The 20,512-nt window shown below is 53.9% G+C and overlaps 2 protein-coding genes and 1 long non-coding RNA gene across 11 annotated transcripts in view; 2 read left to right on the forward strand and 1 right to left on the reverse strand.

Moving 5' to 3' along the window:
• Positions 1 to 1,711: 1,711 nt before the first annotated feature.
• On the reverse strand, positions 1,712 to 16,461 carry LOC132648101 (uncharacterized). Its single transcript, XR_009586476.1, has 4 exons — positions 16,349 to 16,461; positions 5,826 to 5,981; positions 4,247 to 5,733; positions 1,712 to 4,153 (listed from the first exon to the last, which is right to left on the reverse strand). It is a non-coding gene; the product is annotated as an uncharacterized LOC132648101 (long non-coding RNA).
• LOC132648100 (striated muscle-specific serine/threonine-protein kinase-like) lies at positions 6,063 to 6,885 on the forward strand. The gene has a single exon (XM_060368671.1). The coding sequence runs from the start codon at positions 6,422 to 6,424 to the stop codon at positions 6,875 to 6,877; it is 456 nt and encodes a 151-aa protein (XP_060224654.1). The 5' UTR covers positions 6,063 to 6,421; the 3' UTR covers positions 6,878 to 6,885.
• LOC110539384 (striated muscle enriched protein kinase) overlaps positions 12,840 to 20,512 on the forward strand; it is a 49,671-nt gene continuing 41,998 nt past the window's right edge. For 2 of the 9 annotated variants that reach the window (XM_021626242.2, XM_060368670.1), the window contains exons 1-6: positions 13,085 to 13,233; positions 14,172 to 14,214; positions 15,010 to 15,039; positions 15,624 to 15,713; positions 15,796 to 16,132; positions 18,827 to 20,127. In XM_021626242.2, coding sequence (XP_021481917.1) covers positions 13,201 to 13,233; positions 14,172 to 14,214; positions 15,010 to 15,039; positions 15,624 to 15,713; positions 15,796 to 16,132; positions 18,827 to 20,127 — 1,834 coding nt within the window. In that variant the 5' untranslated portion in view covers positions 13,085 to 13,200. The other 7 variants (XM_060368666.1, XM_060368662.1, XM_060368665.1 and 4 more) reach the window with 7 other exon arrangements.

Below are 20,512 nucleotides of genomic sequence, written 5' to 3' on the forward strand. Positions count from 1 at the left end.
CAAAAGGAAAATTTGAGAGAGTTGGGGAAATGAGACGGGAGGATAGGAATTATTAAAGAAAAAAAGAAAAGAAAAGAAATCAATAGACTAAAACGTGTACTAATGAGGCCCTGCTAGCTTAGAACAGTGCTTCTCAACCTTCCTAATGCTGTGACCCTTTAACACAGTTGCTCATGTTGTAGTGGTGCCCAGCCATTTTATAACTGTAATTTTGCTACTGTCATGAATCGTAATGTAAATATTTGACAGGCAGGATATCCGATATGCACCCCACCCCCACCCCAGGGGTTACGACCCACAGGTTGAGAACTGCTGACTTAGGAAGTTTTAGTAATGAAAAGAGACTTCGTAAGATGTTAATGGAATAAAACAAGCTTCACATATGTATGAGATGCTGAAGTATGTTTCAGAAGCCATTTCAACCTATAAGGAAAGACTCAATCAACCGAGCAGCCCAAAGGTCTGGGGAGGGGGCACAAAGCTTGTCTCTCTTCCCACTTCTTCCTAAAACATATTTCAGGTCAAAGTAAGATTTAAGGAATATGAGGTAAGTGATTGCCCTTTAAAGGGGACGGAAGACTACAGAAACCGAAAAGCTGATGAGTACATCTAGGCTGCAGGTAAACATGAGGCTTTAGCCTTAAAGTCCCTATCCATCATTCTAAAATAGCTTTCCAAACCTCCCAGAATCCTTTCTGGTAGAGCTGTCTTTCTCCCCTTTCCTGGGTGCACCTCTGTTTTACCAGCTCCCTACCTCTGCCACCCATGAGTCCCGTCATTTCCATCCCCCACCTGTTCTAACAGTCAGCTTATAGACAAGCTCTCATAGAACACCTATTTCATTCCATGTCTTTCCACGGGACTCGAGCAGGAAGTGGGAGGAAGGGATTGTCTGTCGCTGAAACTCGAATCTGTGCTGACTTCTCTGAGGAACTCCTGGGCTGAGGGCCCAGCTGCTATGGCAGGAGTCTGGAAGGAGTTTCCAGAACCCTGCTGTTTCCCCTTCACCCTGAGTGAATTGTGTGCGCTCCTCTGCCCCACATAGGTCAAAAGAACACGTGGAGGGGAGGGGGGAGGAGGTAGCTTTGTTCTGTCGTAAAACAACAGATCAGGTACAGACTAGTCTTTAGGGCTTGGGGAGCTGGGGGTGCCAGACTCCATCAGACTTCAGATGTCCCTCATCTAGGAATTCCCTTCCCAGCCTCAGCCCATCCCATCATTGTGGCAGCCCTCTGGAGGCACCTCCATTAGGGAATGCTCTGAAGAAAAGCCTTTCCTTCACACATTTGTCTCCTGTAATGTAACGACACCTGCTTGTCCCCAGACAGGAGACCGGTGATGCCCTCCACACCCAAGGGAGACATTCTGCGCAGAGCTTTTCTGAGCCTGCTCCCAAAAGCTAGCAGTGACAAAACAGACCATAGAAGGACCATGTCTCACATGGTTTTGTATCTAGAGTCCGCTCTTCAGTGCACCTTATCCCAGTTGCTTCCATGGCAAAATCTCACACACACCCCCACCTTGAGATGCTGTGGAATTTTCTACACGACTGTACATCAAGAAGGGAACAGACTTTCAGAGGCTTCCCATAGCCTGGCTTCTCAAAGGCCAGGCTCAGGCCAGCTCCAGTTCTCTCTGAGGGAAGCAGGAAGGACGGCAGAGGCAGCTAGATCCCAGTGGGCGTTCTCCTATCCCATCTGTCTACTCTGGCTGAACTCCAGCCCTGCCCTCTGAGGTCACTCCTTTCTCCCTCCTGCCTCTCTACACAGCTCACCGGGGCACATATGCAAATGCACCAGTGACCTTTGGTTCAGTACCTAAAAATGCCAGCTGCCCAAGGACAGTTTTTATCTGTTTTATTCACTGCTGTATTCCTCGCACCCCAAAGAGTACTTGGTACGCATTAAATATTTAAATACTTCTTGAATGAAAACCCACTGGGCACATTTATTTACTTTTCTCTATATTAAATATTCACTAGGAAGGGCTGGTAGCACCCACTTCTTCACCAATTCAATGGACATTTACTGAGATCTCACCCCCCTTCCCTACCACATACACATACACATAGGAAGTCATTAAGACTTGGAGAATGGGCCTAGAAAGATGGTCCAGCAGTTGAGAACACTGGCTGCTCTTCCAGAGGACCCAGGTTCAATTCCCAGCATGTGTATGGAAGCTCAAAGTCATTTGTAACTCCAGTCCCAGGAGATACAATACCTTCTTTGAGCCTCCATGGGGTGCTGCATGCACATGGTACAGACATCCATCCACATAAACAAAAATAACATTTAAATAAAATCTCAAAAAATAAAAAATTAACGACCCAGAGAAGCCAGGCACAATGGTTCCTAGCACTTAGGAGGCTGAGGAGCATCATGAGTTTAAGAACCGACTGTGCCACAGAGCAAGTTCCAGGTTGGCCTGTCAAAACAAACAAGCAAAACAACTTAGATGAAATGTTCCTTGGCCCAGAGAGGTGTCGTGATCTGCCAAGGTCACACAGCCATCTAACGCAAAGGAAGACAGGGCTTCTGGAGCCCAGATATCTTTCCATGACACCATAGACTTGTGATCAGCGGGCAGAGCAATCTGGCAGTACACACAGCCAGCTCAGCGCCAGGCTACAGGGCACGGCCGGGGCCCATGCCCAGGGACAGACACCTTAGAGACAGCTGTCGTGAGTAACTGACCTGGCTGCAGCCTGACCTTTCCAGTTGTCAGCTGGTCCGTCCTTGTCCAGGAGAGGGCGCCAGCGACCAGCAGGGGCTTGTGCCAGTCTCATAGACCCTTGGGAGCAAGTCAAGGTATACCCGTGAATGGACATAGTAGGCAGGATACAAGCCATGTTCCAGGCTCTGTGCCCAAGCCTTTTAAATAGTTAATATTCGTTTTAATATTTAATATAATTTAAATTATGACCATAACATAGGTCAGATCGTGTAATTCTTCTCCTCAAAACCCAGGGATGCCTTCCCATTTCGCTGAGAATAAAAGCACCATGACCTGCAAGACGCTAGGCCACCTGGCCTTTTCAAGCTATATGATCTATTTTACCTTGACTCTGTGTTCATTCCCTCCAGCCTGGCTGGCCTTCTGGCTCTTCCTGGTATCTGCCAGGCACATCTTACATGAGCTGAGATGATCCTGCACAGCCCTCTGTGTCCTTTCCTTCCTCATCCTTACAAGACAAGCTCCAGAGCGCCTGTGGGGTGACTCCAGTTATCTTATATTAGTTTATTCATTTATTTTTGAGACAGGCTGTCACTGGATAGCCAAGCCTAATCTCAAACTCCCAACCTTCCTGCCTCAAGCACTGGGATTACAGGCATCGCCACCTTCACTCCAACCCCCCCCATCTTTTCATTTATTTGTTTACTTCTTATTTGTTCATTTTTGGTTTTTCGAGACAGGGTTTCTCTGTGTAGCCTTGGCTGTCCTGGAACTCACTCTGTAGACCAGGCTGGCCTTGAACTCACGGAGATCTGCCTGCCTCTGCCTCCTGAGTGCTGGGACTAAAGGCCTGCACCCCACATTCGTAACCCCCGTTCCTTGCTGAGTCATCTACACAGTATTTCTCTCCGTTTCAGTCCTTACACGTTCTTGGTTGCTCCGTCTGTCAAATGTCTGTTTTCTCCAATATAAGCAAGCCCAGGGACTGGCATCTTTGTCTGTTTTGTCCATGGCTACATTCCTGGTCAATGAAATGGTACCAGCTTCATAGGAGGAACTCAAGAAGGCTTTGCTGAAGGGCTTTGCTGAAGGAACAAACACACCCCAAGTTTGGCTGCTCCCATGCATAGGTGAGGAAACCGAGGTTTAAAGGTGTTATGTGATTTCAACCAACCAACTAGCCAATGAGCCAACATTTGCAGACCATTGCTGCATTGCCTGTAATGGTGATCCATGGTGTTAGATAAACAGCTTTGGGTGATGGGCTTTGTGTGTGCGTGTGGAGGGGGCGGCATGCAGGTGTACCTACCCATGCACACGGGTGGAGAGGTCAGAGGTTGACGTGGGGCTGCTTCTCTATAGTTCTTCACCTTGTATTTTAAGCCAGGATTCTCTCACTGTGTCTGGACCATCCAAATTCAGGTAAGTTGGCTAGCTGGCCATTGAGCCTCCAGGGTCTACCTGTCTCTGCCCCTTCACACTGAGGAGAGAGATATGTGTCACCCACCCGGAGTTTACATGGCTGCTGGGGACCTGGACACTGGGCCTCATGCTCACACAGTAAGCACTTTACCTGAGCCATTCTCCTCGTCCCGGCTGTGAGCTTAGAACAAAACAGAACAGTATCTATTCCTTTGTTCTTCGCGTTCTGTGCCTGATGCCTTCTCCCACTTTTCTTTCTTTCTTTTTTTTTTTTTTTTTTTTAACCTTTTTAGAATTCAACTTGCGTTGTAGAATTCAATTCATCATTGGAGGGTGCCAGGGACTGGTAGGTAGGGTGTGGCTAACGACAAAGAGGGTGCACACGTGAATATTTAGGGTGATGGAACTGCTTTGTATATTCCTGGGGTAGAAAATATACCGTTTCTTGCATCTGTCAAAAACCAGGGACCTGCTCATCACAGAGTGAGCTTTAATGTATGCAAACTACATGAAAAGTCATTCCCTAAGGCTCTAAATCTTTATGGACATAATTCAGCGTTTAAATTGTTTCTTCTGTACTGTGCTCCTGGGAATGCATGCTCACGCTCTCAAGCACCACTGCACACACACACACACACACACACACACACACACTTTTACTTTAGTATCCCAGAATGAAGATGGTTCGTTTATTCAACCAACAAATCAAGAATACTTTCCCCATCTCTGAATGACCCTGGCTTTCAGCCCTTCCCAGGGCTAATTCCTTTGCGCTCAAAAACAAGGTTTGGATCTTGAAGTGTGTGTTTGTGTGTGTGTGTGTGTGTGTGTGTGACTGCAAATGGAACTGAGGGCCTCAGGAATGCTATACAAGCCCGTTAATACCGTGGCCCTTTGAAATGCAAATTCATATGCCGTTGTCAGAAATCACACAGAGAGACAGATCCTGTGGACACTTCACTAGGATTTTCCCAGTGGTGACATTTTATATGACTGCCAGGAAAGTGACAATGGTACGGTGTATCCAGATCATGAGGTTTACCAGTTTTGCGTGAGTGTGTGTGTGTGTCTGTCTGTCTGTCTGTCTGTGTCCAAGGGGCCTCTCTCTACTTGACTAGAAGAGCTTCTGCACTATTGTCCAAGAGGTCTGTGTGAGTCTCAGGTTAGACCCACCAGCTGCTGACCCTTAACCTCTGACCTTCTTTCGGGGAAACTTCTCTATCCTTTCCATTCTTGATCCTTTCCCTACCTTTCCCTGTCGATTTGCCCTTCAAGAGTGGGCACTACTGAGAAAAGTGGGCATCTGGGAAGATGGTGAGGGACTACAATCTGCGTCCCACGGCCTGGGCACCTATCTCTACAATGTGTGTGTACCCAGCCTCCACAAGTTGGACAAAAACATCATCGACATCAGTCCTAGCGCTTCCTGCCTTGGGAGATGGAGTCCTTAACCACCAAAGCTTTTGCCCTCATCCACAGCTCAAGCTTTCCCAGCCCCCCTTTTACCATGCTCTCCTCATGCTGTCCGTCCCTCTGTCTCCACTGCCCTTGCTGCTATTCGTTGCTGGTTGCAATCCTACCCAACGACCCTTATCCACAGGTGATTGCAGACTGAGAGAGGATTAGGGATCGCCTGGCCTGTGAAGGTGGGGTGGTTGTGGTAGTGAGTGCAGGACCAGCTGGGAGCCAAAACTCCACCCGGACCCCAGGCTATTGGTCTTGGTGCTTACCAGCTTTAATGGAGGTGCTGGGGGAGGCCATTGGTCCCTCCTGCTTGCAGTGGGCTCACCTCCACTGGGGCCTGTCTCTCCAAGCACCTCTCAGGCATCTCTTCTGAACCTTTCCTCTTCCTCTCCACCAGCCTAGTGAGGCTGGGGAGCTGAGGCCTGAAGAAAGGAAGCAGGCCTGAGCCCAGGGGTAACTCGATTCCCCAGCCAGTTCGTGCAGGCTGGGGGTGGGGGTGGGGGATGGGACACAGACACACCGTGGGGGAGGAGAGTCTTTTAGCCCAGCCCTGGCGATGGGGGCACCGGGAGAAAGAGAAGGAACCACAGAAGAGTCCAAATCCCCTCCCCTGTTGCCCCCTCCCTCCACCGCTCAATCGCAACCCGAGCCGGGGGGCCTAAAAATAGTCCCTGAGGCGCAACGGCGGGCGGCCCTGGTGACCTTCTGGGTAGCACAAGCCGAAGGCGGGCGGGCAGCAGGAAGGCCGGCCGCCGGCCCCGCAGCGCTCATCTCCTAAGGCACCATACCCCACCCCCCGGGGCGTCCCCCTGGCCTCCCAGTTCTAGTGTTCCTGGTCCCCTTAGTCCAGCTCACAGAGGCCATGCAGAAAGCCCGGGGCACGCGAGGCGAGGACGCCGGCACGAGGGCACCTCCCAGCCCCGGGGTGCCCCCGAAGAGAGCCAAGGTGGGGGCCGGCAGAGGGGTCCTCGTCACTGGGGCCGGGGCCGGGGCCGGGGCCGGGGCGCCGGTCTTCCTGCGGCCCCTGAAGAACGCGGCTGTGTGTGCGGGCAGTGATGTGCGGCTGCGGGTGGTAGTGAGCGGGACACCCCAGCCTAGCCTTAACTGGTTCCGCGATGGCAAGCTCCTGCCCACACCGACCCCAGAGCCCAGCTGCTTGTGGCTCCGGAGCTGCGGGGCACAGGATGCCGGCGTGTACAGCTGCAGCGCCCAGAATGAGCGGGGCCAGGCCTCCTGCGAGGCTGTGCTCACAGTGCTGGAGGTCAGAGGTAATGCGGAGGTGGGGCCTGCCTGGCAGGGTCGGGGGCACAGGGGCTGAGACAGCTGCTCAGGCCACACTATGCAGGTTACGGCTCCTCACAGTCTTCCCAGGTGCCCAGTGTTCCCAGCTGTGCTCACTGTGAAGGGCAGATCAACAGGGAAAGTGTGTCAAGGCTTCCCACATGAAGGTCAGAGGTCAAAGGTCAGCAGTTGGTGGGTCTAATCTGAAACCCACACAGACCTCTTGAACAATAGTACAAAAGCTCTTCTAATCCATTAGAGAAAAGCCCCCTGGGGAGAATTGCCCTCTTCTGCTCCAATGACAGACTTGAGACTGGTGACCAGCCCCTCACAGATGTTACGTGCTTGTCTGAAAGACAAGCCAGTTTCCCTGTTCCACGTAGGAGGAAGATGGCCAGACCTCCTCTCTTGAAGATCAACACTGGGACAGGGCTGGTGTGGTCAGGACTAGGCAAGGTGGAAGGGATCTGATGTGTATGAACAGGATCCAGGGCATCAGTAGATGGAACAGGCTTGACGTGGGAAGTGGCTGTTTGAGAATCCGTGTGTGTGTGTGTGTGTGTGTGTGTGTGAGAGAGAGAGAGAGAGAGAGAGTTGTGAGAGGCTCTGGACTCCGGCAGTGTTCATACAAGTATGCAGGAGCAGAGTAGATGGAGACGGAATGAAAGCCTGTGGACTGTGTGTATCTACTGAGGCTCCCAAGTGAGTGTGCAGAGGACATAAAAGGGAGATGCTTCAGGGTGGTGCCCTTACTCTTGTGAAGGTGGCATTGTAGGCTGATGAACTGAGGCAGAGGAGGGGCAGGGGCATGGTCCTGCTGTAGCTGGTGTCCATGTCAGGCCAGGTGGATTATCCTTGGGTCAGTTTTGGGGGTTCTTTTTTTCAGTGTCTGAGCCAAATGGTTCTCTAAGCCAAAGACAGTCTTGGACCTACCAACGTTTGAAAATTGGAATTCTTAGGGAGTAGGTTTCATTTGGGGGAGAGGGTGAAAGGCTGGAATTAGAGGGGAAAGTCTGACTGTTTTGGTCATTTGCTAGAGAGGCATCTCATTCCACTCCATGGAAGAATATAAGGGTCAATCTTGGGGAGCTGCGGAAGAAGTCCAGTAATGAAAGGACTCGTCAAGTGGAGTGGAAAGTAGGCTTAATACAGCAGCAGATGGAAACGAGCTGTTTTCTACCAGGGTCTTCTCTCCCCAGCTTCATTCTGCCCATTGCTGTGCTATCCATGGATGGATGGTGACATTCTATTCCCATTTCCAATTTCACAATAGTTTCTCATGACTTTTTATCCAGACATTCCAAGTCCAGGTAGGAATGGTAATAACTACAGAACAGACCTTCCTAGAGATTCTGGTCTATTCCTCTTCTTTCCTGGCCTAAACTGCCCCTCTTTCTTTCTAACTCTAACCTCTCTCTTCCATGCCTTCAAGTATCCAGGGTGGTTCTTGTGGTCCCAGAGACCAGGAGTGGCCTGTAGATGGCTACGGGTGGCTTCCAATAGGCCTAGAAGCTGCCAATACAGACTTCTTTAACCTGGACCCTTAACAACTGGAGCATGTTCTGAAAGAATTCTGAGCTGAATGAGTAGATTCTTGTAGTTTTTAATTATCTATAGTCTGAAGTAAAACTATATATAAAACAGACTAGAACTCAAAGATTAAGGTAGATTAAATTAATAAGAATACTACTGAGAGGAAAGAGAGATTTGGTCAGGAAAAGGAAGGACAGAGGGAGAGAGTGGTTATCACTCTGCTTTTTAGATGTTGCACAGGTCCACAGGTCCTCGGGTCCACGGAGAACTGCAGCTCCAAATGCTTTCTTGTACAGGTGAGAACACTGTGGACCAGAAAGGAGGGAGGTCTGCCTGAAGTAAGGGTTGGTTATGGCATGTCAGGACTGAGAATACTGTTTGTTGGTGATCTTGGTGATCTTTCTACTATTGAAGATGTTCTGGGGGAGGGAGAGATGAAGGGAGGAAAGGAGAGAGGGTGGATATTGTTAATTAGCTGCTAATCATTTGGCCTGGCCTGTCATCTCTGAACAAGATTCAGGCAATCCCCCCACCACCACACCCCCTGGCAGGGCTATTTCCTTTCTGCTTTTGAATCAGGGTGGTGGGGTAGGCATAGATAAGCCTGGACTGGATATATCTAGATGTAGGGGAACACTCTCCTGGCTTGGTGAACAGCAGGGGTGAAGGGCTTGGAGTGAAGAAAGACCTCCAGCGCTGTAGGGCTGGCTTTAGGGCCTCTGACATTCACTTTAGACAGGAAGAGAGGACTGTGCTGAAGTATGTCACCTTGGAGAACACGTTCATATGTACAGACACAAGGTGGCAGAGAAGTTCCGCCTGGGTGAGGGGAGGCTTTTGTGATGCTAGATGAGTCTGGCTTCTGCTTCTTCTACTGCCCATGCCTCCCATCCCTGCTCAGTGACAGCTCCTGGGTCCAGGGAAGCTGAGCCAACCGTTCAGCATCGCTCAGACTTCATAGAAAAACCCTCTTGTTTGGAATCAACAGCACAAAGATTCAAGGAACTGGAAGCCGAGCAAGGACCTGGCTGCAGAAGGAAGAGGTTTCCTGGCCTTGATTGCTTTCTGGCTGGGTGAGACAGGGTGATAGGAAGGCTCCTGGCACTTAGAAGCCTGGGATGTTAGCTCAGGACAGGAGGGTGTTGGCAAGATGCTGGAAAACGAGTCTGTTGCAGGATGGGAGTTTTGTAAGATGGGAAAACTCAGGTGGTAAAGGTAAAGGCATTAGGGTGTTGAAATAGAAAATAAAGGAGGGGAAAATGGCAGAAATTTAGGATGCTGGTAAAATCCTTAACATGTACAGGATGTGCTATCTTGTTTAACGATTTAATCTTCCAGACTCTCTTATTCTTATTCATACTTTATTAATACATAAGACAGCCAGGATTCCAATTTGCCCAAGGTTGAATGGCTAGTAAGTGAGGGAGCCGGGTTAGGTCTGAGAAGCTGTATCTCTGAGTCTAGGTCCTCGCTTGCCTGTTCACAGAAAGAAAGATGCAGGAAGACTAAGCCAAGAGCTGCTCATCATGCTCACCTTTCTCCTGTCATTCTCCCAGTCCTCCTCCATCCTGCCTCTAGCACAGGTGGCCATTCTCTTTGGAAGCATCTGGCTCCCATCTATCCTTACATGGCTCCTCAGCGAGTGACCAGAATAAGTGGTGCCCTCAGATCATGAGGCATGTGTGGCTTAAGAGGAAGCCTTCTTGTACTGCAGGGCAGGGGATATGGCAGCTGAGAGAAAGGGGCAAATAGGGAGAGCTGGTTAGTGGAAGCTTTACAGCCAGGATGAAGAGTGTTTATCAAGAAAGGCAATAAACAGATGGCAATGAACCACCCTGGATACTTGAAGGCATGGAAGGGAAAAGTTAGAGTTAGAAAGAAAGAGGGGCAGTTTAGACCAGGAAAGAAGAGGAATAGACCAGAATCTCTAGGAAGGACTGTTCTGTAGTTATCATCATTCCTACCTGGACTTGGAATGTCTGGATAAAAAGCCATGAGAAACTACTGTGGAATTGAAAATGGGAATAGAATGTCACCATCCATCCTTGGATAGCACAGGAAGTGCCAATCAAAGAGAGGAGGAGGGGCCAGAGTAGAATCATAGAGGAACCCTGGGAGGGAAGAGAGGAGCAGAGAGGCCTCCCTCACTTTGCTTATCAGAGCAAGTCCTGTCAGATGAGGGAGAGTTACTTCTCTAACAGTTTCTCGGAACGAGCTTGGGTCAAACAGAGAAGGAGGGTAGGCTGGATGAAAGTTGTCCTGGAAGATTCACCACCAATTCCCTACCATTCCTTCCCTACTGCTCGCAGCTCTGGGACTCACTCTGTATATGGGGCGTCACCCATGTAACCGGTTATCTACTGTTTTAGGTGCTTGGGGTACATGAATGGGGGTGGGGCGGGGGGAGAGCCAAAAGTTATCCCTTCCTGGGGATTAGTTTCTAGCGAGGAGAGACAGAAGATATGAGGCACCGTCCCCTGTACAGTGTGAAAGTAACGGAGCTGGGGGCTGGGGGACAGAGGAGCTGAACAGAGGCAGGAAAGAAAGGTAGAGGAAAGAAGAGTTGCCCAGCAGTCTACGAAGAGATCAGGGGAGGCAGGCTCCTTCAGAGTTTTTCCAGCTGGGTGTGTATGTGGTGGGGGATGCTGGCAGGGCTGAAATGGAGGTTTGTAGAGCAGCACAGACTCGGAGCAGCCACAGAGAAAACCTGAGGGGCTCATGCTGCAAGTGAGCACCTCCCAGGCTAGTCCTTCAGGTTGCTGCACAGACTCAGGGCAGGAACACAAGATTCCTGCCAGTCACTCCTCAAGCCCAGCTGTCCCATCACTCACACCCGCTGCCCATTGGTTATTTTTGCTATGGAATGTGCCAGCCCCTTGGATTCTCTGGGGGAACAGGGTCTCATGTTACCCCCTCTGTCCACTCAGTTCCTCCATCTGTAAGCTGGTGTATTTGTATTTGGGGGTGTCCAGGGTCCTCTGGCTGGTACTAGTGCAGATGGACAAGCGTGCCTTCTCGGTGCACATCTCTACATGGGTGCAGTTGGCCACCGGTGGGCTGAGGGACAAGAGCACCTGAATGTGGCTAGAATGTAGAAGGTGGGGTCATAAGCCCCTCCAGCAGGGCAGCACGTGCCTTTAATCTCCGCACAGAGAGGTTGAATTTGAGGCCCGCTTAGTCTACATAACGAGCTCCAGACCTGCCAGGGCTATAGAGTGAGACCCTGTCTCAAAACAAAACAAAATAATTTTTAAAAGGGGGAGTTTCAAATGTGAACAGCTATAGGTAGAAACAAAAAAAAAAAAAAAAAAAGGAGGGAAGTATTGAGGGAAGCAAATGAATGTAAGAGAGTTGTCTCACCTTAAACCCAACCAAATTCATTGGGTCTGTCTCTGTATTTATTTCAGTGCCAAGGTTTTAAAGCAGTAAGGCCAGGAGATGCGCTGAGGAACCAGCATGTGGTTCCTTATGATGTAATGGTCAATAACCTGGTTAGAGAATCCAGGCTCCCTCAATTTATTCACTTTACAACCCGGGACAAGTAATCGCTTTGTGCCTCAGTCTTCCTCCTTAAGGGCATTAAACGAGTTACTCACACAAAGTCCTCAGCATAATGCCTGTACAGACCAACAAGGCTGTGCTCAGTACTGTGGTCATAGCTGGGGCTGACACCACCCCGGTGCATGCTGGGATGAGGAGACCCGTAGCGATAGCAGTTCTCTTAGCCTCAGCCACTTGTCAGTTTAATGGGGGTTGGAATACTCCTAACAGTCTCCGGCTCCTGCGGTTGTTCTAAATGAGCTGACATTTGTAAAGTGCCAGGCATTTTGGCAACTGCTAATGAAACCTGGCTGCACTGTTATTAGGATAGGAAAGCAGAACTTTGTTTAGACACAGTGTGTGTGCGCGTGGCGCTGGATAAGGTGGGGTGGGCAGTGGGGGAACGCGCCAAAAATCTTGTTGAGTAGCTGCTCACTCGTGAGAAAACAAGAACGTGAGTTGACTTCAATTATTAGGAATACTTATGAGCACCTTCGTCCACGCCATTTGTGCGTGCGTGTGTGTGTGTGTGTGTGTGTGTGTGTGTGTGTGTGTTTTGATAGATGGATGGGAGGGGACAGCACAGGAGCATCCAGATGTTAGAGCCAAAGAGAGGAAAGCCCCCCACTTTTTTTTTTTACTGTCCCGAGAAGGCTGGGTCCAAGTCAGCATGTAACCCCAACCCAAGGACTTTTCCTCTGAGCATGACCTAGGCGCCCCCACCCGGCGCTGTGCCCTGAGGTGACTTGGGTACTTTCCGGCAGTGTGCAGTGTGCGTGTGCGCATGTTTGCGGGAGTACGCAAGCGAAGGTGCTGCTGACCTTCCATAGCCAGCCTGAAGGAGGAAAGGGGATGCGGCGAGGAGGCCGCCTCTCGCTGCCTACCAAGTGGCCTGAACTACAGGCTATTGCAGCCCTTTCTGAGCCTCAGTTTCCCTATGTGCCCAGGGCCCGAAAGGCAGATGTGGGGTAGGGGTGCGGGCTCTCAGCGTCGGGAGGTCTTCCGTGGGAGAGCTGGAAAACAGGCGAGTGCTGCCCCAGGGTGGGCAGAAGGGCCGGAAAAAGAAGGGTCGCCAGGTGGGGCTCAGGCTGGCGGAGGAGGGGCGGGCTCTAGGCGCCGCCGCCTTCGTCTCACCCCCACCCCGGCTCCGGAGGCCCGGAGGCTCCTTCTGCCACCCGCGCCGGCTCCTGCCCGCTCCCCAGCTCGCCCCCGGCCCCGCCTCCGACTCCGCCCCGCCCCCGCCTGTCCCCTCCTCGCCCGGCCGCCGGCCCGGCCCCCTCCCCCGCCATGAAGAAGCTGTGGGTGAAGAAGCGTTTCCAGGTGAGGGCTCCGGGGGCGGGCGGCGCCGGGAGGGGGCAGGAAGGGCTGGGCGCCCCGAGGGAGGGCGGGTCACCGCGGCTGGGCCCAGAGGAGGGGGCGATGGAGTGGCCCTGGCCCCACCCCGGCCCTGCGAAGGGCGACGGGCCGGGCACGTTTCCGGGGGAGGGGGCGCCCTGGCCAGCGACTGGAGAACACAGGCCCCTCCCCGCGCTGAAGGGCAGAAGCCCCCATCGTCCTCAACCCGCTCGACCCCCGGAGGCCCCGGTTGCAGCCTCAGCACGCAGCACCCACTGGCTTCTTTGCCATCTCACCCACATCCAGCCCTGGCCTCAGTCTCCGCCCGGCTTTTCCCAGGCCCCCCGACTCCGCAGTCTTCGGTATCCCCGAGATCCTGAAACCAAAGCGCATGGATGCGCGCTGAGCTCAGTAAATTTCCCCAAGCTCTGTCTTGCCCTCTGCGTACTAGGGCCTCCTTCCTGCGTTAGCAAGGTGCTGGCCTTTGAGGGAATCTGCCTTTTGCCAGCCCCTACCCTGCCTGTTATCCCAGGTGTCTGCCCTTCTCCGCAGCAGGAATCTGTGCCTTCGGCCCTCCATTTCTGTACATTCTAGCGCCCCCGCTCCATCTTCCCTCAGTCATGCTGACTTTTTTTTTTTTATCTCCTCCCCTGTATCTCTGGGAGTGCTGCTCTGACCCCAGACTCTGTCCCTTAGGAAGTACTAGGGTTTGCTCTACCCTAGCCTTCCTTCCCGGCTCCTCCCTAGAGCCCAGCTGGACAGCCTAGAGGAAGAGGAGTTGAGCCTTTACAACTAGGGCAACTAGGTCTCTGCCCTGGTCCCTAGTAGAGTTCCTGTTTGATAATTGGAACGAGAGATATGTTAACTCAGGTATATAAACGCAAGCCTCCCCTCAACAACTCATTCTGGCTTTTCTCTTTCAGAAAACCGGCCATTCCCGCCGGGCCTTTGGCCGACTTACCCATGGTGCGTGGACTTCTGGCTGCTGTAGCCCATGCCCACTTCTCTTGGTCCATGTTCCTTCATAAGGCATCATGGCCCTGAAGATAGCCCACGAGATATGGGAATCCCCCCCCCATCTATCCATCCCTAAGAAAGACCACTATTCTCTGCAGCTGAAAAAGGCCCTAGTATTGGGGAAGGGGCTGCCTAGCACATCCACCATGGGTCTGGGCTCTCTGTTGTCCAACTGTGGGACGAAATGAGAAGCATTGCATTGCCATGTTCTGGCAATGACTACATGGCCCCTATTTGTTTTGGTACCCAAAGGGAAACTGAGGCACAGAACATGATAGATTCCGGGATGTTGAAAATGCCCAGGGATCTTTGCTCTTAACCTTACCACAGCATTTTTTTTTTTTTTTGAGGACCATTCAGGAGTAGAGAAGTTTTTGAGGAAAACGGCTGCTACAGTACAGTGTAGACAGACAGGAATGCCTTTGTAAGGAAGGGCATACCGTGAACGCTGTGATAGTGGGCCCAGCTCCTAGCATTAGGGAGACAGCCCTGACTCAGTGGGTGGGCACAAGTGTGTGTGTGCGCGTGTGTGCGTGCGTGTGTGCGTGCGTGTGGCTAGTGAGACTCCTGGTACTAAGTGCTGAGGGTACCAGGATCACTGGGCAGCTGGGATGCCTAAGCATATGGCTCCCCACTGTTGGTACATTCGGGGTGGGGGGGTTGTCTCCCTCTCCTCCCCATCCCACAAACACTCTGAAAACTGTCTGTCCACATCTCTCTCCTGCTGCTCCTATGGAAGCGAAGTTTTCCGCTCCTGCAGAAAGCAAAGTTACGGTAGGAAGCTGGCTCCTGCCCTAGCCCCTTCCTCCCTTCCCCCACCCAGTCTGGGTTTCTCCTCACCCTGCCTCAGCCACGCCCTGATGCCTTCCCACTGGTTTGGGGTTCAGGACAGCCTGGTCCTGCTGTTGGTTGCCTGCCTTGACCGTACAGCTCTGAGGTGACTCCTCTTTGTTCCTGGGGTCCTGGAACCTAGACTTTTGAGCCCTGGAACTTAGGGCCTTGTTAGGTGGGCTGCTGCTATTCAAGACCTTAAGCGGTTGCTGACAAGGAGAGGGTGGATGAGGCCCTGGTAAGCCCTTAAGTGGGTGGGGCTGGCTTACCGGGGGGTCTACGGAGGTAAGGGTGAGCATCCAAGGGTGAGTGGTCCAGAGATGAAGCCAGGGCATGAGCATGGGCGGGGCTACCGTAAGCATCCCATGCTGGCCAGGGAGATGTCAGGAGCCAAAGAGTAGACTGGGTCCTGGAAGCCCTCCCTGTGGTTAAGATGGAACTTGCTGTGGGGGAGGCAGGAGGCAACTAGGAAAGAGTTGGAGGCATAGGGAGGAGGTCCCTGCCCACACAGACCCCTTCTTCTCCAGACTCGGAGACTGCTGAGGATGACATCAGCGATGTGCAAGGGACCCAGCGCCTGGAGCTTCGGGATGACAGGGCCTTCAGCACCCCCACAGGTGAGCTTTCTGGGTGCTCCAAGAGCAAGAAGACTGGCTTCCTACAAAGGACGCCTCTGTCTCACTGTGCTCCTTTCTTTAGGGGGCTCTGACACCCTGGTGGGCACCTCCTTGGACACACCCCCGACCTCCGTGACTGGTACCTCAGAGGAACAAGTGAGCTGGTGGGGCAGCGGGCAGACGGTCCTGGAGCAGGAAGCGGGCAGCGGGGGTGGCACCCGCCCCCTCCTAGGCAGCCCAAGGCAAGCACAGACAACCGGGGCCGGGCCACGGCACCTGGGGGTGGAGCCGCTGGTGCGGGCCTCGCGAGCTAATCTGGTGGGCGCAAGCTGGGGGTCAGAGGATAGCCTTTCGGTGGCCAGTGACCTGTATGGCAGCGCGTTCAGTCTGTACAGAGGACGGGCGCTCTCGATCCACGTGTAAGTAACAGCCTCACCTGGGCCTCACACTGTCTCATCTCGTCATGCTGTCCTGTGCTGCCCCTACCACTGCTCCACCAGCCTCCGCCCGGTCTTCTCTGCCTCATCCATCTCTGTGCACTCCATTCCTCACTGCTGCCACTCCCAGCTCTGGCTACACCACTCCCCACACCACTCTCTCCGCTGCTATCACCACCCACGGCCTCCTGCTCCCACCTGTTCTGGTCACGGTGCCATCTTCATGGTCTTGTGGACCCCTCTGTCCTTTCCTCTTCTCTAAGAGCTCCAGTTTGTCAGGGCCCCTCTCCCGCCTCGGCCATGTAGGCTCCAGTTGTCCCAGGATCCCCCCCCCCTCCTCAGGGGCCCCCTCCGTGCCTGCTGTCTCAGCAGCTGCTGCGTTTTCATCTCTCTGCACATTCCTGTTCCCATGTGGGCCTTTTTCTGGGAGGAACAGAACCTTTCTGCACGGCAGCTCCCGGGAGAGCAGGAGAGAGCAAGGGAGCGAGACAGCACCCAGGAGAGAGAAGAGAGCGAGGTGGTCAGGGGCAGCTGGGGCAAGGGGCAAGGCTGCGGGCAGTGGGGAGGCAGGGGGCTGAGAGAGGAGGAGGGGTGGGGGTAGGGAGCTGGGGTCGAGGGGGCGGGTTGGAGTGACAGTGGCAGGGTGTGTGTGATGTTCTCTTGGACAACACCTGAGGATGGGCCCATGGCTGACCTGGTAGGGGGTGAGGACAAGTGGAGGTGTTGGAGTGAGGTATTGAAGCCATTTTTTTGGAGGTTTAGGGGAAGGCAGAAACAGGAGGGGGTGCTATGGCAGAAGAGGGGAGTGGCTGGCGATAGATTTAGCAATGGTGGGTATTTGGGGAACTGAAGAGGGGCTTGATTTGTGATGGGCGTGGGTGTCGGGTGGACAGAGGATAAGCAAGGGGCCCTGTTGGGTTGTCTAAGAGGGTAGTTAGAGTGGCTAGTGATGGGCAGGGGAGAGGCCTAGATCCAGGGCAGGGGCCGTGGAGCTCCTTTGGCTTATCTTATTGGCGTTATCAGGCACTCTTTCCCTGCCTTTCTTTCCCAGGCCCCAGCCTGAGCCTGGAGTTGCTATGGCAACTTCAGAGGAACCCATTTCCTTAGTGATATCTATGGTACAGAGTCTGGCCTGGAGCTGCAAACTGCCAGCAAGAGGTCTTCTCTGCTGTCCCCAATTTCTCTCCAGGCCTCACCCAGTTCCCAGAGACCATTCCTTAAGGACTCGGTTGCCCCCCTCCCCCACTGAAGACTGCCTCCTTGCTGGCATCTGACTGAGGCTTTCCGCCCTTCCCCCTTCCCCCTCTTCCCGGCAGGAGTGGGTCTACAGCGTGGGTGGTGACTCAGGTAGTCTAAAATATCCTTACATTGAAGCACCCTTAGAACTTATGCTCCTTGACGGTGCTAAGTTATTTCCTTTCCTTTCTGTGCTCCCAGAAGCCCAGACAGTCGGAAGGGAGCAAAGGCTTAGGCATCAGGCTGTTTCATCCCTAGCACCATGTCCTAGCTGTCACCTTGGGAGGGCTCTGGCCCTCCTTGAACCAACGTCAGTTTATTTATCTGTAACCAGAGACAATATCAGTTCCTCGGCTGAGGGACCTCTGTAAGGATCTAAATAACTCAGTGCAAGTGAAGCCTTCCTTCGCGCTCGGCACACGCTAAGTGTTCAGGGGGGTCTTGCTTGCGGGTTTTCAGCTCTCTCTAATATGTTAGGTATGATAACAGCTCTCAGATGCCTTTTCTTGCCACTCTTCATGCATAATGTGCCCTTTCCCATGCCGATTGGGGGAAACTGAGGCCTAGCTCCTGGGTTTCAAAACTGTTTGATAATAAGGTATTTTATACTGACAGGCTTCTTCACTCCTCGTCTCCTACACTCTTTGTTCAGTCCCCTTGGTAGTTATTTCTGAGCAGGGCTAATTCCGGGTGCACCCCTTGAGGGAGGACTTCTGTGATCCTTAGAACGGTTTCCAACGACTCCCCCCCCCACCATGAGGGTTAGACAGAGGCCTGTAAATCGATCAGAGGTACGGGAGTTTGGGTATCCCATTTTCAGGGACCCCCAGTGCCAAAAGCACTGTCCAGCTACAACCTGTGGGTGCTGGTGTTAGGAAATGGCTCAGACCAGCACACTAGCTAGGTCACCATGGAGAAAGGACTGCTCCCTAAAGGCTATTCCTCGGAAGGAGGCAGTTGCTGCCTGTGAAGAACAAGTACCCTGCCCAGATTGGGCAGGGCTGTTGTGGGGACCAGCTTGGGGCAGAAATGAGTAGGAGGCACATTCCTGAGAGGAGGCCCTCCCAGTCTAGCCCTTGTGTTTCCCCTCACCATCTCATCTCTGGGTCCTCAGCTTCAGTCTTTTCTCTCCCTCATGCTCAGTTCTTGCTGTGATCCAGCTTCCAGGGCTGGGGGGAGGGGGCCCGGCCAGATGCCCTGGGGCTAAGTCTGTATTTGGACCCAGCCAATAGCCCAGTCTTCTGGTGCGTGAGCCACTGGCCTCTCCCCAGCACCTGCTCTGGCTCTGCCCTCGTGGGGGTGGGGGTGGGGCAGGAAAATCTGGCCCGTGTCACCCCGAGCCTGCCCAGCATGCCCCACTGCTCAATCCCTCTCATAAGCTAGGGGTCTAGAAAGGAAGGCCCCCTGAATCCTCCACCCCTCTCGGCCTTGGTTCTGCAGCAGCATTCCTCAGAGTGGTTTGCGCAGAGAGGAGCCTGACCTTCAGCCTCAACCAGCCAGTGATGCCCTTCGTCCACGCCCTGCCCTTCCGCCTCCCTCCAAGTCCGCGCTGCTCCCCCCACCATCTCCTCGGGTGGGCAAAAGGGCTCTGCCAGGACCTAGCGCCCAACCCCCAGCTACTCCCACTTCGCCCCATCGGCGAACTCAGGAGCCCTCGCTGCCTGAGGACACCGTCGCCGAAGAGAAGAGAGGGAAGAAGCCTAAGTCCTCGGGGCCGTCGCTGGCGGGCACGGTGGAGTCCCGGCCCCAGACGCCACTGAGCGAGGCCTCTGGCCGCCTGTCCGCGCTGGGCCGCTCGCCCCGGCTGGTGCGTGCGGGCTCCCGCATCCTGGATAAGCTGCAGTTCTTCGAGGAGCGGCGACGCAGCCTGGAGCGCAGCGACTCGCCGCCAGCGCCCCTGCGGCCCTGGGTGCCCCTGCGCAAAGCCCGCTCGCTGGACCAGCCCAAGTCCGAGGGCGGCGCGGCGTGGGGTACGCCCGGGGCCTCGCAGGAGGAGCTGCGGTCACCCCGGGGCAGCGTGGCAGAGCGGCGTCGCCTGTTCCAGCAAAAGGCGGCCTCGCTGGATGAGCGTACGCGACAGTGCAGCGCAGCCTCGGACCTTGAGCTCCGCTTTGCCCAGGAGCTGGGCCGGATCCGCCGATCTGCGTCGCGGGAGGAGCTGGTGCGTTCGCACGAGTCCCTGCGCGCCACTCTGCAGCGCGCCCCATGCCCTCGAGAGCCCGGCGAGCCCCCACTCTTCTCCCAGCCCTCCACACCCAAGACCTCACGGGCGGTGAGCCCGGCTGCCACCCAGCCGTCTCCTCCCAGCGGCGCGGGCAAATCGGGAGACGAGCCTGGGAGGCCCCGCAGCCGAGGACCGGTGGGCAGGACAGAACCAGGGGAAGGCCCGCAGCAGGAGATTAAGCGCAGGGACCAGTTCCCACTAACCCGGAGCAGAGCCATCCAGGAGTGCAGAAGCCCTGTGCCTCCCGCCTCTGCTGATGCCCCAGAGAGCAGGACAAGAGCCCCCTCTGGCCGGAAGCGGGAACCCCCAGCCCAAACAGTGCGCTTTCTGCCCTGGGCCACTCCGGTCGTGGAGGACTCGGCTCTGCCCCAGACCTTGGAGAAGAACAGAGCGGGGCCTGAGGCTGAGAAGAGGCTTCGCAGAGGACCTGAGGAGGATGGTCCCTGGGGAGCCTGGGACCGCAGAGGGACCCGCCAAGGCAAAGCTCGCCGTGCTCGGCCTACTTCCCCTGAGCTCGGTAAGAGCGCGGAGAGGGCTGAGAAGGTCCCTCTGTACGGGTTCAGGGGACAACAAGACTGCTTGGCGGAAATAGGTTTTGCGGCTTCTGGCACGCACAGGGGTTGGAGTACAGGTCCCATGTTACAATCTGCTGCTGATGAGGTGGAATGTGAGTGTGCGCAGTGGAGCAGAGATGCAAGCAAAGCACGGTGACTGCTGTATGTCCTCTAAGGTCCAGTGGACTGCTAGGCAGTGGGGTCAAGGACCAACAGCTAGAGGAGACGCTGGCCGGAACCTAAGGGTTCTCACGGCTCCATCTCTTTGTGGAAAGAGAGTCTAAAACTTCTGAAAGAACAGAATGCTTCCCTAACCCTCTGCTCTGTCGAGCCCCTTTGTCCCCCAAT

Source organism: Meriones unguiculatus, chromosome 15, assembly GCF_030254825.1.
Source record: "Meriones unguiculatus strain TT.TT164.6M chromosome 15, Bangor_MerUng_6.1, whole genome shotgun sequence".
In the NCBI taxonomy this organism is placed as follows: Eukaryota; Metazoa; Chordata; class Mammalia; order Rodentia; family Muridae; genus Meriones; species Meriones unguiculatus.